The following is an 18,890-nucleotide window of genomic DNA, read 5'->3' as shown; positions in this document are numbered from 1 at the left end:
ATAGGTTGTTTATTTTGGTGACAGCTGCACTCAGATAAGAGGGACTGTTTCAAAATTGTTCCAGTGCAAACTGCTGATAGTTACTTCAGATAAATTATGTGACTGTGAGGTTGATCGCAGATGGAAAGCAGGGCCTTAGCATTACTGCCACCCTTTAATTCTCCTACAGAACTTGAAAAGTTACTATGGTTTATCCTCCTCTCCACTGGCAAAGAACAAAGTAGATAGGGAACAGCGCTCATATGGATGATGTGGCAGCATTGTACCTCCAGCACTGTAGGTAGGAACTGCAGTGCAGCTTCACTCTCTGTTTGGAGCGTTTTAATTTCATATGCTGCTAAATAAATAGGTCATTTTCTTCTAGTTGCAGAGAGATGTATGTGCTTTTTGCACTTTGCTTTGTAAAGCACTAGGCTTGATTTTTCTGTTAAAATAAGTACTCTTTATGATTAAAAAGTTAACTTACTGATAGAAAAAAATTTGTGGAGGTAGTTTTATACTAGTTATGTTTTTAATCTGACTAAGAAGTGTTGTAAAAGCCAGTTTTCAATGGAGAAAAGGATATCTTCAGTGGGACTAAAACAATATAGATATGATACCTATTGCTCTACTTTTAATAGACATATCTTATATTTTCACCTATTATCCTGATTTCTAAACTAAGGTCAGACAAGGACAGTTCAGTCACTGAAATAAGGAAATGTAATCATTGATGTTTAGGCTTTTTCCTAGGTTGCAGAAAAACAAAAATTAAGACAAAGAAACTCAATCTCTTATCAAGAAAAATGTGTTTCTTGGTAAGAAAGGTCGGAGGCAGGTGGGGGGAAGGAAGAGTTATTAGTAGCACTACATGGGTCAATATAATTTGATTTGAGGAATTAATGCTTTAAAAATAACTCACTCTCCTCCATAACTTTGTTCATTCTCTGACTGGAGATTCTGCTACATTGCTGCATTTTTGTAAGGTTTGTGGGATTTTATTCAACCGTGGTTTCTTAAGCATTTAAATGGACAGCCAGAAAATGTTTCTTTTCCTGGAAGTACAAAGAAAGAGTAATTGAGCAATGTGTTTCTAAGCCCATGATGATGATTTGGTTTTCTCATATTGAAACAGCTCTGGTCAACTGCTCACAAGATCCATCTTCTCTATCACATCAGTTATCAAGCAGGAAATTGAGACTTTTAGACATGTGCTTGACATTTCACTGATGCTATAGTATTCCTGTCTCGGGAGACACCACCCCTGCCACACACAACCCCTGTTCAGTGTACATCCGCTACCAGTGACAGCAAGTAAGCAAGGGAGAAATGAATTGTGTTGATTAAAGGAACCTGAACCAGGGGGGCCATGGCAGGTCAGTGGTGTTATTTCATTACCACGCTGCTCACTGGAGTCTGAACAACAGGTCACATCCATATCTCTGCAGTTGACTGGACACCACTAACTTAACAGGACTAGTTCAAAGGGTCTCCCTTTACAATCCTATGGAAGTTTTATTTTCATTCCCCCAAGCAACTTCTCCCATTAACCCTTTGGTTAGGAAGGGAGAAAAGCCAATTCAAATGAGTGTACAAAGTCAAGTGTTTTTGGCAAATTAGTCACAAACAGATTAGATTTCATCTGATCCATCAGCCTTAGCGTTGGCAATAAAAAAAAATACACTGCTCTGTGTGTGCAGAGAGGGACTGAAAACTTAATACATGACACAATCCTCAATTCTATCACTCTTTATAAAATGCTATTAAAGAAATAAAGTATTACTTTAATTTGCAATTGCATCTTTCAAAAGGAAATTATAAAAATCTGTTTCCAGTTGTTTGACTGGTGTTTCATCACTAAAAGAGGGAGGGGAAGAAAACAACCTTCTCACACACAAATTGGGACTTGTAATTTCCATTTTTATTGGCAGTTTTTGTCTTTTCCCTTCAATTACATGCATGATATAAGCCAGATACACATAACTGTGAAATTATGGTAACAACTACAATTCTTTTAAGTGTATGAGTCGTAACCAAATAAGCAAGAGAATAGCAAATTAAAAACTATTCATGCAATTACTTGGCTCCTAAGTGAATTGCAGCATGCAGGGGGAAAAAAAATATGAAGCATTGTGTTGAAACAAGATTTCCCCCCCTTCCCGGAATCGGGGGTTTGTTTGCTTGACTGGAGGCTTTGGTTTTGCCTTCTGTTCTTTAAATGTGTGATCAATTCCATCAATGAAAACTCAAAGAAAACCTGGAATTTGTCCCAGGATTTTGAGGGAAATTGTTGCAGAGGAGCTGTAAGAATCTTGGGCTATAGGAATGAATGGAGCAGAAATCAAAGAATTTGTTAGTGGATATAGATGACATTTTTGCAGTTGGAAGGGAGAATTTAATTTTTACAGTATTGCCTAGTGGCTGGTTGGTTGTAGGGGTCAGGGCCCTTATTCCTCTGAATTTCCATGACTCTCTTGTTGTGAGCATAGACAAGGCTATTTACTTTGTGCCTTTTGGCTCTGTTTGTCTCTTTATTCCTGTTTAACACAAATCCAACGGTACTTTCAGGAATAACCTGATGTGCTGTTGTGGAGCCTGGTGAGTTAAAGCAATGTTCTTAAGGCAATATGCTGAAGTGCAATGCATTTTATTTTAAGTCTGCTTATAGTGATCCATATGGTAGTTTAGGTACAATAATCATTGGTGAAATGTCTTATATTTGCACATGACTTGTAAGTGTGCAGGTTCTGTGCAACAGATCAGTGGCTGACTTGTCCATTTGCATACCCAGCATAGGTGTGTTATTTAGGAACACCTGGTTGTTGTGACTAGCACAGCTGTGCTGGCAGCAACATTTCACATACTTATCGTTATACCAGTAAAACTGTATTTTGAGCATTGATTTTTTTCTAGCAGGAGTCGGTGATGGTGTTACTACCTTGGCACAAAGCATGCAGCCATCAGTACCATCCATCATATTGGATGCCGTGAAGTATTCCTCATGCTCTGTGCTTGGTACAAAGCTGATGGTATAGATGGCAAATCTCCATCTAAATAAAGCCTTTAAAAAATACTAAAAAAAACAGCTTGACTTTTCACTCCTGTCTCCCTTACATCTTTCTTTTTTTCATCTCTTTACCAGATGTACAAAAGCTTCGGAGCTCAGCTCCCTGCCTACTTGTATTTTAGAAAGATCATTTGTAAGTTGACAAATTAGTGTTACCCAAGGGTCCTATTAACAGATTCTGTCTGCTCTGTTAACAGGCCCTATTTGTCTGCAGTTAGTAAAGCAAAGGTGACAGTAAGTATTCCAGGTGTTTTGATTTAGTGGAAGATCCTGCAACTTGGGGAAGCCTGGTACCATTTGCTTGAAGTCTAGACTTTTCTTTGAGGCTTTGTACCCTCAACTGATACAATCAGTGTTTGACCTACTACTGTCTGACCAATATACTTGGGAGCAAACCCATATGCCTGGGAGATTTACATGAGAAAGAGGGTTTGCTCAGCACTTCCCAGGATCCACTGTCTTGCTGTGAGAGCAAATCTCATGTCTGGGGGCTGCAGGAGTGGCTGGTGCATCTTCCAGAGATGCTCAGCCCCACTGTTGAGCATGTGCCTCCAGGCATGTGAGGAGTAGACGTGTTGAGAGTAGACTTTTGCCTCATTTCACAGATGTAGAGATTCATAATATGTGGTCTGTCCTTATTGCAGGCTATGTGAGCTGCCCATGAGATACGGGTACTTTATGGACTTCAAGTAGGGATGGCAGTGGGAGTGATGTCTGATGCTTCCTAATGGTGTGGGCAAAGTTTTGACAGCTCTTTTCAGATTTGAAATCAAGATTTAGCCTGCCAAACCTGCCCTGTAATGTGGAGACAAGCCAGTAGCAATGGCTTATGATGATGGGAGCTCTCTACCACGTGACTTGATAACAAGTCTTATATCTAATTGGATTTGATTTTACTAAGGGCTTGGGTTGCAAATCCAAGGCGTAATTCCCCCCCTTAGTAAGGAAGAAATTCCCATGGTGAGATTCAAACCTCTGAAAAAATCAGTTCATGTCCTAAGGTTGCATTTTTAATTGCCTGCTGAACCAACCATGCATTTCAAAAAGCAAGACCCTCACATTTTTTCTCTTGTCAATAAACAAGGCCCTGTTTTTTGTGCAAAGGCTTGTACGGACCAGTATTGGGATTGCTGTTTCGATTAATCACCTGAACAGCTGAAGAGTTTTCTGCATATGTCATCCAGCTGGCAAATGGATTTTAAGTCAGCACAGCATCTACATTTAATTATAACTGATGTAGAGACCTGGAATTTGCATGGAAAGATGAGATTTGGCAAAAAAAGAAAAAGTGAGATGCTGTCCCTTTGTGTAAGGGGAAAAGAAAAAAAAAAAACACAAAAAGCCTGGGACTTAAATTAAATTCTTGCTTTGAAACAAAAGACAGAAGTTTTTTTTCAACTTATTTACATCAGAAGACAGAAACTAATATCTATATTTGTTGAAATCATACTTCCTCCCCACCCCCAGCTATGCTCAGAGGAAAAACTGTTACACAGACTCACAAAAGAATGGTTCTGTGTTTGCTGACATGGTCTGTTTGGGTGGATCAACAGCTTTCTTGTCATCAAAAGATACAGGCCTCTGTTATAAACACAAATGATTCCAGCAGATTCTCAAAACTATTAAGAAAGGGGTTAAATGGAAAATAAGTACAAAAGTTTACAAATCTGGAGGCACACTACGATACTTGTTCTTCTATGCTTTGAAGGTCTGAGAAGTTACTTTGCACTCAAATGACTTTAACAGATTTTCTGTAGCGTAGTTCACAGGGGTTTTTTCCAGTTTTTCATCTTTCTGTAGATGTCTCCTGGATTTTTTTCTCTGATTCCTCATGACAGTATATAACAGGTTGCAGGAGGAACTGGTAAAAAATCAGTTTTCTCAATGTTGTGTTAGTGCTTTCTTTAAAACATAATTAGTCTAGATGTTGTTTTCTGAAAATATACATGAAAAAAAATCAATTTTTCAGAATTTGCTAGGCAACTGAGTGGCTCTCCATGAGTTCTGTGGCTCTATTTTCACTCTTTCTTCAGCTCAGAAACAGATAACACAGATGCCATTCATCACAGTTACTCCATCCAGCACCAGGAAGCTCCTTTTCCCCGAGGAGGACATCCAGGATGTGTTACAGTCTGTGCCGCAGCTACCCAGCCTCTCCAGCGGAGAAGGGCAGCAGGCAATTCACACTATCTAAAAGAGAAAAACAGGGAAAATGGAAGTTTTTTTTAAGGGAAAAATATTTAAAGTTAACTTTTTGTGTCCTAAGGAATCCATTAATTGCATAAAGAGAAGCTTGGGGACTTTTAAGAGGAAGACTGTTACTGTCTTTCATTACATTTTAAAGTCAAATTGCTCCTGAGATACAATACAGGTTTCCTAGAAACTAGAGTTCCTTAAACTAATGCTTGTGGATGGATAAAGAAGTTTTTTGGTTGTTTTTTATTTGGGGGGGTTTTTTTGAGCTTACATATTTATTTATTTTTCTTTCAGGGAGATCAGCTCAAAGCTCCTTACTTCGTATCTAAACAGTGGGGCTCTTTCTTCATGGACAGAGTACCAGGCCTGGAAAATGCAGAGGAAACCTTAGTTCACACATGGTCCTGTAAATGTATTAGCACTTACAGCACTATTGCAATCCCTAGTCTTGAAGCAATAGCAGGTAAGGAAGATGGTGGGGTTTTTTTCCTAATGAACATGTAGTATTCATAGGAAATTGGTAATGCTGTAGATCTGATTTTGAGATTACATGTATCTAAAATACATTGGAAATACTTTGTTCATATCTTGAAACAGTGCAAGTGGCCACTGATTACTTTGATGTTTGTGCTTTTAATTGTTGTCCGATACACGCAGTTTTTTTGTTTGTCTCTGTGAATATTAGATGTTTAATTTATGTCCTGTTAGAAATAGGATGCAACATTTAACAGATGGTAGATGAGTTCCTGAACTTGGTCAGGATTTCATCTGACCAAGTATCTTACTGTTTCTACTTTCAATGGTGAATTAGATTAGGAAACAAACACATACAAAGTCACTTGAGGTTTTTATACTTCCAAATATGTTTCCCTCTAATCTGCCTTGTTATACTTCCTCAGTCAGCTCACTATAACTTTTCAACTGCCATACATGTCAGTGGATCATGAAGGGGTGGTGAAAACCCTCTATCTATATATCCTCTATCTATATATCCTCAGTCCGTCATTTTGCAGTACTGAATTTTGTCGATACCTGTACCTAAAGAGATAAACAAATTATTACATGAATGAGGTGCTTAGCTGTATGAAGAACACAGCAAGCATTTAGTTTACTAACCCCTCTGTTCAGCATCTGTTGCCTACTTCATGCATAAGACCAAGGAGTAAAAGGTTTGTTGCAAGAGAGCATTTCAGACTTGCCCAGCAGTTATTTCTACAACAGGACACATGATAGACCTGTTCTTTGCAACCATATTTTACACATGCACTTACATTTTAAGGATATCTCAAAACAGAGCAGCCATACAGAGTACAATTTATTTATGCTTCTGATAATTTGCCATTTTGCAGTCTGTGTTTCAGCCTAAAGGTACAAAGCCAAAATATACCGAGCGAAATTGGCAACAGAGGGATAACTTCTGTAAAACTCCCATCTAATACTTTTCCATGGCTATCCTGTGGCTTGCTTTGGAAGTGTTGGCCAAGATAAAACACATTGGTCAGTCACACTCTGAAACTCTGCCTCCCAACCAGCTCCCTGTAAACACAGCTCAGTTTGCAGGACTAGCAAGGGCTCTCAACCACAAAGGTACCACCACCTTTCCAGCTACAGATGAAGGGGTGAGAACCAGAAGGGCTTATCCGGGTAGTTAGTGAGTAGGACAGCTGCCTGTCATCGGCAGCGGAGCTCTTGCAAAGCCTGTTCCTCCATTAGGAGGGACACTGGGTGCTGTCTGTCTCTGCGCTGAACCACTGCTGGGGCAGGGGCTGATGTCTGTGAAAGTTAAACCCCAGTGCTAAAGGACATGGGAGAAATAACGTTTTTAACTTGCAGCTGTGTGCTCGAAAGCAGACTCAAAGCTGCAGGTACAAGAACATTGCTGCTTTCTTACAGAGAGAGGTATTTCTTGTTTGTTTGTGTGGAAGAGCAGATGTTTGTTATTATGGATGCTGAGGAATTTCTGACTCCTCTTGAATACCTTGTCTGACTCCTGTCACAGCAAGCTGTGAAAGACCCTGCTTTGCCAAGCCCTGAAGTTTTTGGCTGCAGTTGTAAGTTCATAGCTTAGCTGCAGCTATTTGGGAATAGCTAGTTAGAAGAGATTGAAACAGGTTATGTGAGTTTGATGTGCTCCAGCTTTCTCTTTTCTATTCATCTACTTTAATTGCCAGCAGAGGAGTTTCCACTGCCAAGCTGCAAAAACGCAAGCCTTTCCTTAAGATTCCCTCAGCCCAAACATGCAGCCAGGCTGCTGGCATGCTGGCCATGCAAGTCCAGCTCCCAGTCACCCACATGCTGGCCATGCAAGTCCAGCTCCTAGTTATCTGGATGCTGCCCATATGAGCCCAGCTCCCAGCCCGTGGTGCGCTGACGGCAAGCTCAGCTCCAGGCCACCAGCTGGCTCAGCCTTGGCAGCACCTGCCTCAACCTGACCCCTCCAAACAAGCTGCCATCTCACTGGAGATGTGCTGCAGCCTCCTATGAGCTGGGGCTTGACCAGAGCTTCTCTATCAGCAATGTCTGACCTGGCTTTTGTACATCTATGTGAGCAAGTGTAATAGCCACATACAAGTAAGTATCCCAACAGCTTGCGATCCTCAAAAATATTTGGTGAAATGCAGACAATTGCTGCAGTGGTAACTTCAAAATTGGTTCTTGTTGTTTGGGTGCAACATGTATCTTGTTCATATAGAATAACTTGGTTTACTTCTCAAGGCGCATTTTTCATTAAAAAAGATTATTCCAAAAAGTATTCAACATTATTGAATACTAGCAATGTTTTACAAAAATAACTCAGTTTTCATCAAAATTAATATGAGAATTCAGAGAGTTATCAGAAATTAATTTTGGGTAATAAAGCCCTTCCCACCTGTTTCCCTCTTTTTTAAAGAGGGGAAATATGCAAAAAAATAAAAATAAGCTATAGATCTGAATTGAGAAATCGGGATAGAAGAAACTTTGACCATCCTGTTTTTTCAGCAGCATGTTGTAAGTTTGGTACAGGTGGCCTCTGATAATTTCACCTGAAGAATTTATGCATGTAACTAAAGTGTACAATCTCAATGTTACCAAAGGGCATTGTAGAAAAGAGTATTATAAGGAATGCTGCTGCTGGCGTTCTTGTCCATCCAAAGTATAAAATAACAAAGCATGTACACAAATTGGAAATTCAGTATCTGACTAAAAAGGGGTTTGCATTCAAAGATGCATCAGAAATGCTGAACTTATCCTCACCTTCTCAAGGAAAGTATTAGTGGGATTACATATTACTGCATCACAGTTTGTCATCTAAACACCCTTGAGAGTCCCTGGAGAGAAAGAAATTGGCATTTTCCTTGTGCATGAGAAAGTATATTTTGCTTATTGCTAAAATTGCCCAAAGGAGATCTTCTGTGTGTATTTCTCAGTTTAGGGTCCAAATCAGATACAGACTATATTGACAGTACATGGTTAATAAAATAGTAGAAACCAATGCCCCTACTCCTATTCCACATGTCTCATTCACAAATCCATCTGTTTCTCCACTTTTCTGCTATTGAATCTCTCCTCATTTACAGCTCCCTTACAGATTTTGACCATTTTCAAGCACAATGATATCATAAAACAGATTTTCCATACCAGGATCCATTACTGTGGGAATGTTACATTAGAGTTCCCACAGGAAAATTAAAAGGTGTAAGGGTCTCTCTGAAAACAGCATTTTGCATAAACCACAGTTTCTAAGACGTCCTTCTCCACTTCAGAAAGTTAGGTATGAGCCAAGTAGAGGTGGATTGTTCTTTTTTATCCTACTTGAATAATCTGAACTTTAACTTCAAGGAAGGTGTCCACTACTCTTTGATCATTTGATCAAATTTCCAGATACTCATAATAAAACCCAACAATAATTTCAATAATTTCAAAAGTACCATTTCAGATGGTTATTTGATTAACAGTTCTTCAATACCAAAAATGATACGCATATTTCAAGTTAATGCTTTCCCTTTTGATCTCATTACCGTTGGTAGTTTTATAAAAGTCCCACTTCAAAAAATTGCAGGAGGAGTTTTAGAGCTTAGAGGGAATTTTGGAAGGTTTTTTTGTTCTTCATTGCAAAGAAAAGCTAAAGAAAGGGGGCTCTAAATCCTAATAAGAAAAACGCAAAAAACTTTTTTTTTTTAATTTCATGATTGTTAACCTAATCTCCTGAACTTGTCTCATAACCACTGAATGATGAGGCTTGTTATAGGATTAAAAATTACCGCAAGCAAGAATATGAGATTGAGTGATGTTGCGGCTCAAGAGAGTTTCATTTCAGATAAGAATTAGTGCAAGTAAAATGTAAAATGTTTTATGGAGGCAGAGTTCATTTCACACTTTGGAGGTTTGATAATCAAGCTTGTGTCATGCATGAGGATAATACATTTTTTTAAATCTTGCATGCCATATGAAATCTTATCAGGGTTTGCCCATATGGCTGCAAAAGTTTTTCTTCATGCATTATTGTTATTTCAGTTAGCTAGAACAAGAGAAAAATCTCCATTATAATTTATCAAATCTGTCTCTTTAAAGATGCCTGCACCCTGCCACTTTCTGCGGGAGTTTGAGTCATCATCCTGCTTGCTGTATAAAAATAATGATAAAATTGTCAGTGAACCATGACAAAGAAGTTCATGTTTCTGCTTAGAGTTGCAAATTATCTGCACAATGGAAAGCCCAAGGCAGACGTGGCTGGGGCTCCAGAACTGGCAGTGTGTAGGTTGCAAATACACAGGTCTGCCCATCACAGATCAACTATGAATTGCAAACTTCACACACCATCTTCTATATGTATTTTAAAGGTGGATGCCCTTAAGGAATCAACTATTACCACAGAAATCATGAACTTCACTAAGCATGTAGCCATATACTCATTTCTATATCCTGAACAGCATCATTCATAATTGTTGCTGAAGTAAAACCAAAAAATCCCCCAAATTTTAACACATAAGTTCTATGTTTTTTTCATTGACATTACATCATTCAAGGTCAAATCCAGCTCCTATTGGTCTGTCCTGTAACTAGATTGATAATTATGTACTCTTATTCAAATAATACAATAATTTCTTTAAACATATAGAACTATATATATTATACATTGCTAATTAGAAGTAACCTTTAATGCCTTTTCTTACAACCGTGCTTTTACTTACCAGTGTAAGAATGTATCTATACAATAACATCTAAAGATTAAATTTATCAAAATGCTTTGGGAATTTAAACTGCTTTGGGTCTTAACTGCTATAAATAATAGTTGCTACTACAAGGCCAAAGAGGTCATTTTTATAATTAAACCTTTTATTTAAAAAACATATTTTTATGTCTGGTGAAAAATTGGTGTATATACACAACAGCAACATTTCTGGGGTTTTCTGGTTCGGAGGTTTCATGCAAGGAAAAAAAACAGATAAAGATAACTGACTAGGGAGAAGATACATGTTCTGTATATATGAACAGCATCTTGCTTTATATGTCAGTTGAGAGGCATCAGATAATGTAAATCAGATTCATCTGTTCCAGGAAACTAGATTCAATGTTCTTCTTTTAAGAGAAAGAAAAACATGTCCAACACAACCAACAAATATAAGCTGCAAAATACAACTGAAACCAACAACAAGTTACATTTTAACCATAACAAATTATTGTTCAGTAAATCAGAATTATCTTCTAAGAAGTCTTCAGGACCCAGCTATTGCCCTAAGGGTTTGAGACCCCAACTTTACTTCAGGATTTGACTACTTGAGAGTAATTTTCTGTGTAGAAAGGACAATATTCAGTGTATTACAATTTGTTCAGCCTTTCCTTCTTCCAGAAAGGTGTATTGACTTGTGCCCCTGAAGGCCATGTCAAATCATGCAGAACCCAAAAGATTACTTCCTTGCCAATAGCTGAGAGAAATGTTCCTGCCATCATTATCCGGCTCTGTGAGATGTCAAAGTACAACCACCTCTAAAAGATTAAAGGGAGAACTCATGAGCAACTCATTAAGAAAGGGAGAACCACTCAGTCATTTCTGCTTTAAAGCTATCCTTCAACTCAGGCAGCATAATTTCATTTGCAGGCTGTAATTAAAGCTATAATTGGGTTTTGACTGGATTGCAGGCTTATGGGGTGGGTTTAGATTGCTGCTTTAAAAAACCTGGTTGTAATACAAACTTTGTTAATTTTTCAGTGTGAAAATAGGTAAGTCAGAAAGTATTGGAAATAATACTTTGACTAGGTTGAAATTTTACACAATCTGCAACCTCTCATGTGCAAGAAAAAGCATTTATGTACTCTGGATTGGCACCTAATATGCGCCCTCTGGATTAAGATGGTAATACACATATAAAAAACCAACATAGGCCTCGTCTTCATGTGTGTCTGTGTGTGGATTTTTGCTTTATGGTAAACAGTGTTTGTCACCCATCCAGAGGAAAAATCATGGAAAGGGAAAGAAAACATTTGTTTTACAAGAACATGATGAGGTTAACCCAAATTTGGAGAGGAAGGCTGATCTTGGTGAGTTTACCTCAAAATGAAAGTAAAGGGGTGTATCATCTCTGCATTTGTCTTAATATAGCTCCTTCACAGTGTCAAAATGCAACTTATTTCTTTTCTTACCAGTCAGAAATGTCAGTTCAAACCATTGCTTGTTTCCAGGCTAAGTTCTTCGATTTACCTCAAAAACCCTTTCTACTGCCCTAAGATCCAGATGGAGTCATTCACATAGAAATGAATTAACAGATCCCTGAAAGAGTAGCACTTCCTAGTAGGATCTTTGCATTCCCTTAGGATTTTTTTAGATTAAGACTTCATCTAAATATTTAAAAATATCATAGTCTGATATTTTCTTGTGATCAGTTCCAGATCAAGCAAAGAACCACAAAAGGCTATTTTCTTAAAAGATCTCTAAAAGTCACCATTTAAACTAAAACAAAAATGAGATAAATTTTCCTGCCATACAAATAATGAGTTTTCTCACTTAACCCAAAACAGCAAAGGCATTTCTAAGGCTTTCCTTCACTTCAGACTCTTATCAGGCTCAGCTGTGAGTTCAGTGCACGCCTAGTGCACAGCTGTTTTGTTCAAGAAGGGGTCAGCAATCTCTTGGGAATGTTATTCCCAAGATAATGGTAGTGAAACTGCACACCATGAGCAATCACAACAGCCACGATGGGATGGTCATTCCATCCCCCCAGGCACCCATCCCTCTGCAAAACTCTGGTGGTGAAGGTGCTGCTGCTGCACATCTGCCTGCAGTTTGCCACTTGGATTTTCTTCAATGTCACTGTCTTTTTTGTTAGATACCACAGAAGAGTAACCAGCGATAAAACCTCAGTGGCAGTGAAGCTCTTGCTCAGGCCAAGCTCCTGCCTCATATGTCTGCTGGCAGTGCCACAGGCATGATCTCTGACCAATACACCTGTGTTGGCAAAAGCTCTTATTTAAGTGCAATTAAAGCAGCAAACCTGCCCTTTGACTTAGTCTAGTTTTAATCTTTATTCATGCATGTCCGGGAATAAACTGCAGTGGCGCACATTGCCAACTATATCTAAACTCAGAATCTTTCTCCTATAGAGTGTATATATAGAGAGTTGCTATACTGAAGAGTCCTCCCTTTCCCATACAACACCGCACGGATACCCTCCTCCTCTCCAACTTTTGAGTCATAGAATATGCAGACAGCAGCAATTACTTTCATGTTATTGACAGAAGGAAAGCTTTTCTTGTGCTGACTTCACTCTTTCAGGAGCTTTGTTTTAGTACAGCAAACATCTGACCTCCTGTTTAGGAAAATCAGCCTTAGAAATTTTTCTAAAAATAACTGCTATCAGATAAATCTACTTGTAACCTTGCTTTTTTTTCTTCTTGCCATTAGTATGCTCCCTCATATCCTGAGCTTTTAGTGCAAACACTACTTTGCCTGTTACAAAATAGAATGTCTCAGGAGATAAAAACATTTAGTATTTAAGAAAAAATAATGCCTTTTACAATTTACCTGCAGACTGGCAAGTCAGATCACTTGATGGCACATCCAAACTGATGGATTCCCCTGCAGAAGTTGTTCTTACCCCACTGTTAAAAAATTGTTATTAGAAGTTGTTATCATTAAGAAATTAATATTTGCTTTCAACAGCAACTTTGAAGTGCAGTAAAAGACTTATGATAAAGTTTCTAAGTCAGTGTAAATTACGGAAAATCCTGTAAAAGCAAAAGAATTTATACTGGCTGATGGTCTGCCCCTACAGTTTACACCATCTGGATGATGAGATGGATGTAAGACAGAGCTTTGACTCTGGTTTTTGAGATTTGACACAATTAAGCAGTTGAAAGAATTTTTTCAAACTTGGGTATCACTAACAAGGTTTTCATTTTCCTCCCTGGGTCTTTTTCTTGTTGATAATCAGGAGGATATATTTGGATTCACTTAAGAACACATCTCTGCTGTTTATTAGGCGGCTTTTGCAGCATCTGGCTTCAGCCCTGCTGACTGGCAGGGAACAGACCTCAGAGAGGGGAGGGGAGTTCAGCTTTCTGTAGAGCTTCTCACTCGTCATGGAGATGCTGCTGTGGTGTCACGATATAAAAATGTTGGCTTTGCTTTTGTTGGTCAATACTGAAAAATGATTCCTGACATTTCTGCTGTGTATTTTGGGAGAAATCCATTTCAGTCTTGGACTGTGCTTTTAATTGAAAAAAAATGCTTTCCATCTAAAGCATTTAGTTAAGATTTTATTTGTTTAGTGTATTGGTTTGTTAAAAAAAAATCTCAAAAAAACCCAAATGAATCCCAAAAAAAAAAAAAAAAAAAAAACACACGGATTAGCCAAGAGTATTAAGTTTATTGACCAGGCCTGTGTCTGGATTAGATTATAATTGTCTTCCATTCAGTTTCTCAAATATTTTCCTGATCACTCATCAAGAATATTACGTTTTTCCTTCTTCGTGTGGTTTCTTTTCCTCCCTTGTGGGTGGAACTCCAAGTCTTCCTCTGATAAAAGCTTGTGGCTTTCATTTAGTTGGCTTACACTAATTGCACAGCACACAGACACTGAGGTATTGTCAACCTTATAACTATGATATAAATCCATCTGTAACACCTAAGTATATGCATGGATATGGGTATACATAAGCATCAGAACATAACGTTGTAATTAATGTGACTTAATACCTGGTTCTGGATAACTGGAACACAGTAAGTGACAGTGGTTACTGTTTAAATATCATCACTGTTATTTTGTTTACACCAGGGCTGCTGGAGTCCTGTAAAGGAGGTAGGACAGGGCAGGAGTTCTGCTTCTGAGCTGAGGCTAAGGCATATAACCTGGGAGAGTTGCCCAAGCCACTGGGAAATGCTAGTAACACTGAATGATCACTGTAAAGGAAACCAGTTTTCATCACTCACTTGCACTCAGGCTGATGTGGGAGGAAAGAAAGGAATGGGACAGAAATGCAGGGTTATGCATCTAATAACTGGCATTTCTGGAAGATCTAAAAAGGAACCTTGAGACCCTCTATGTCTGACTTCTAGGAGTCTTTGGCTCTAAAAGAGAATATCCTATTTGTCTTGGAAAAAAATTAATTTGGATGAAATTACCTAAGAATGATAGAAAAACTCTGGGACTGTGATTCTGAAGCAATTGGGTACAGCCAGATAGTTCATTCTTCCAGCCTCAAGCTATTTAGTTTGTTTAAGTTTGTTTGTTTGTTTGTTTGTTTGTTTGTTTTTATGATAATGGAAATATTGGATGAATGCTGAATTCATTTTCAGTGTAGGTTAGGACTGATTAAAGCCTCACTGTCAAATTATATCTCAGAGAGGACTAGTTGTCTGCCCCCTGCCTAATTTATGACTCTTCATCAGGGTTAGATGAGAAATGGATGCCAAGATGCAAAGGTCTGCCACAACAGCAGCAGCTGTGAGCATGCATAGCAGCAAAACCTGAAGAATTTACTGGCAAAAACACTAGGAAAACAACAACTTGGAAATAAGAAACTATTCTTTTCCTGAGACTGGCTTTATTATCAAATACTGTGTCATATTTTTTGCATGCTTTTGCGTCAAGCCATGGTGTGTGCAAGCATTTCATTTTAGCAAAATGGAGCTCGTAGAATTATAGAATATCCTGAGTTGGAAGGGACCCATTACGATCATCATGTCCAGCTCCTGGCCATGCACGGGACAGCTCCAAGAGTCAGAAAATGTGCCTGAGAGCATTGTCCAAACAATTCTTGAGCTCTGTCAGCTTTGATGCAGTGATCACTTCCCTGAGGCCCTGCTACAGTGCTCAACCACCCTCTGGGTGAAGTATCTCTTTCTAATATCCAATCTAAAGTTCTCCTGACACACCTTCATGCCATTCCATCAGGTCCTATCTCTGGTCACAAGAGTGAAGAGATTGAAGCCTGGCCCTCCACTTACCCTCACAAGGAAGTTGTAGACTGCAGTGAAGTCTCCCCTCAGTCTTCTCCAGGCTGAACAGACCAAGTGACATCAGCCACTCCTCGTATGGCTTCCCCTAAAGCCGCTTATTTCTCACCTGTATCATCAGTGATAACATGGAATAAGAATAGACATGAAATTAATTGCTTGTATGTGCAGGAGACAGACTCCAGACCTGTATTGTTGTTCTTTGTTGATGAGCCAGTATTGCTGGACCTAGTGATACCATTGCCTTTTACATAAGAAGCTGTACAATTCACATAATACTTCTTTGATCTAGGGCAGCTGTGATTTATTTTAAATTGAAGAGTTTTCAAAGAACTTATTTTAAATTTTGCAATTAAAAAAATCTATCTTTATTTCCCTGTATACTTGCCCTTCTTTCTTGCTGTGTATTTATTTATAGCCACTAAGATTCCGAGTATGCCTTTCTGGATCAGGCCAGAGCTTTCTCATAAATATATCAAACTGAAATCAAACACTAATATATAAAAGGTTACATATTCTAGGCAAAGCAGACACAACAGATGCAGGACGTAAAATCACTGATGGAAACAAATTTGAAATACAGGAAGCTTTCTCCTATGTGATACATAAAATCTGCTTCATAGGTGAAGAATAGTATGTGTCTCATGCTTCATGCAATTTTTAGTGATGCCTTGGGCAACATTTTTAAATATGGATATCTTCTGGTCATCTTTCAAAGTCAGCTTGCTGAGACAAAAGCAATATTTAAATTAATAGAATTGGGGGGTGAATATGTAAATATGTGATTATTCTCTCTTGAAGTCTTGTGCATTGCATATAGAATGGTTTTGGTGTTTAAGCTGATTGTGTAAAGCTAGTTTACCAGGAAATATCAATAAAATTACCATTTTGATTCAACTGGTTCTTTTCTTCAGCAATAATCAACTCTGCAGCAAGTCTGCCCCATTTGTGTTGCTCTTTGATTAAACTACTCTTGGGAGACTCCAGACTGCTAGACTAAAAAGCTAGTAAAAGCTTTTATATAAAAGTAGCTGTATGGCATTTGATTTTTATAGCTTATAAAGATATTCAGAAATATTTGCTTTCTTTTTTGTTATTATTTGTTATTTTTGAAACCTTTGTTTTAAACAGAGCTGTCATAAATAGACTCAGCAGCCTGTAAATCCATTGGGCCCTCTGCATGATAAAAAAACATCTGCCTGTTCTTCCATGCTGAGAACGAACTCCAGAGATTCCCCTGACTTGGACAAAATGAGAAAATGCACTTCTTTGAGCTAAAATAACCCACTTGATAAAGCATAATTCTCTTCCAATCAAGTTACCTCCTATTCCTACTTTATTCCAGCCTATCTCTGATTTTTCAGCTTGATCTAAATACTCATTTGCTCACTACACTTATGTTTAATATGGTTTCTCTATACCTGTATGCTGTACTGGTGCTTGCCTGGGAATCGCTTGTGAAACAGAAATGGATTTCCTGTTGTTTGTGCCAGAACTGCTAAAATTATATTTTTCTGTTTCATAAAACTTGCTGAGTGGAAAAAAAAAAAAACAACGTAGCATATAGTGACAGGATATCATCTCTCCAGAGTCACTCCAAATTAAAAAAAAAAAAAAGTTGTAATTAGTAACTTACTATCCAGATGAGCTGAGTAATAGTTTTTGTGTTTTGCTTTGGTTCTGAGCAGACAACCCGGAAAGGAGCTAACCCTTTTTTGTTGGGTTTTATGTATTTTTTTTTTCATTTATTGTGAAGGTAATTGTTTCTTGAATGAAGTTTTATTTATGTGTTTTTTTAATTTGGTTTCTTGAACTTTGAGAGGTGAGAACGGGAAGTATCTGTTTTCTGGCTGTGAGGGTGGGCGGAACACTGCTGGCAGCAAAGACTTTTTTTAAAAAGCTACAGAAAAGAAAGCTTCTACTGTTCAGAACTATTTTAATGCATTCAGCATTCTTTACAGACTGGAAGTGATGAGTACACCAAGTTACAAGTGCAGATTTCTAAGAGGGCTTGATACAAAATTATGTTGTTAACACTGGATTGTGAGAAGGTCTAAGAGTGGGTGCCTTTGGAGAATCTTGCTTTAATAGCTATGAAAAACAAAAAAGAGGAACTGATTCTTTGTTTTAAACATAGCCCTCTTATGAGTAGATTGCTGAGATAAAAGAGAAAGGTGACAAATTGAAGAATGGACTTGAAGGTGTACATGGAGGAAAATTCTATCTAGGCTCAATGAAGATTTTTGATTAGTATTTAAGCATTAGATTAAATTATTTTATCTGATTAGCATTATTTCAGCAATCAAGGAACCGAATACGCTTTACTGCAGTTGAAACTCTGAAAGTCAATCCCTTGGACAGCTGAAGCCATCAAATAAATGTGTAATCATGCACTCTGATTGAATTCTAATGCTGGTGAGCAAACAGCTCAAGGTTTTAAGAAGTACTGCTATTCACCACAGGCTTTTTTTTTTTTATGTGACACAGTCTGTGCTGCTAATCAGATGTGGTATGTTTCTGTCTTGCAGATTTACCGCTGGATTATAGATTTACACGATTTTCCTCAAATAGCTCTGCAACTGCCGGGTACTATCCAAGCCCTCCAAGAGCACTGCTGCCAAATGAGGAGTCAGTGACTATGAAATAGGTTGTTGGCTTTTTCCTTAAATAACCCTGTGGCCCTTACTTAAACTGCTATCAAATGCTAATTGGTGAAAATGCTGTGTGATGCTTCATAAAATAGAGTGATGGATTAAAGCAGATTCCTGTGTAGACTTGTGTTTCACTTTTTTCTCTAGTTCAGCTGAAACAGATAAGCAATGCATTCTTCTCTTTAAATCTCCGAACCACCACTACCTTTTGCAAAGTGCTATAGGCTATTGGCTTTTTTCATGCACTGCCCACAGCCTTCAAGAGAAATGTAGTAGTACTAGCTCATGCCAAGTTACATTCTACATTTTTGAGGACATTTTAGGTACTATCCCTATGTAAGGTGATGCTGTTGCTACCATAAACCCCAGGAAAGACACAAACCAAACCCTCAGCCATATTTCATGAAGAGTTATCTTGTAAGTAATATGCAACATTTCCAAATTAACATTAAGAATTGATTTATTGAAAGGGAAACATAAAGCAAATTGGAACAAAATTGATAAAAACTTTCTTTAAAACAAGGTGGATGAGGAATGAAAATGAAAGTGCCATTCTCCTCCTCAC

The 18,890-nt window shown here is 38.1% G+C and overlaps 1 protein-coding gene across 2 annotated transcripts in view; it reads left to right on the top strand.

Annotated features, from left to right (window-relative positions):
- The window catches only part of NT5DC1 (5'-nucleotidase domain containing 1), a 128,883-nt gene extending 110,437 nt beyond the window's left edge, over nt 1-18,446 (top strand). For both annotated transcript variants that reach the window (XM_064649718.1, XM_064649717.1), the window contains 2 exons: nt 5,537-5,705; nt 18,203-18,446. In XM_064649718.1, coding sequence (XP_064505788.1) covers nt 5,537-5,705; nt 18,203-18,321 — 288 coding nt within the window. In that variant the 3' untranslated portion in view covers nt 18,322-18,446. The remainder of the gene's footprint in view (nt 1-5,536; nt 5,706-18,202) is intronic.
- Nucleotides 18,447-18,890: the final 444 nt, after the last annotated feature.

The sequence above is a fragment of the Pseudopipra pipra genome, chromosome 3 (assembly GCF_036250125.1).
Source record: "Pseudopipra pipra isolate bDixPip1 chromosome 3, bDixPip1.hap1, whole genome shotgun sequence".
Taxonomy (NCBI): domain Eukaryota; kingdom Metazoa; phylum Chordata; class Aves; order Passeriformes; family Pipridae; genus Pseudopipra; species Pseudopipra pipra.
The sequence above is the reverse complement of the archived record's forward strand: the minus strand, read 5'-3'. Positions and strand labels throughout refer to the sequence as shown.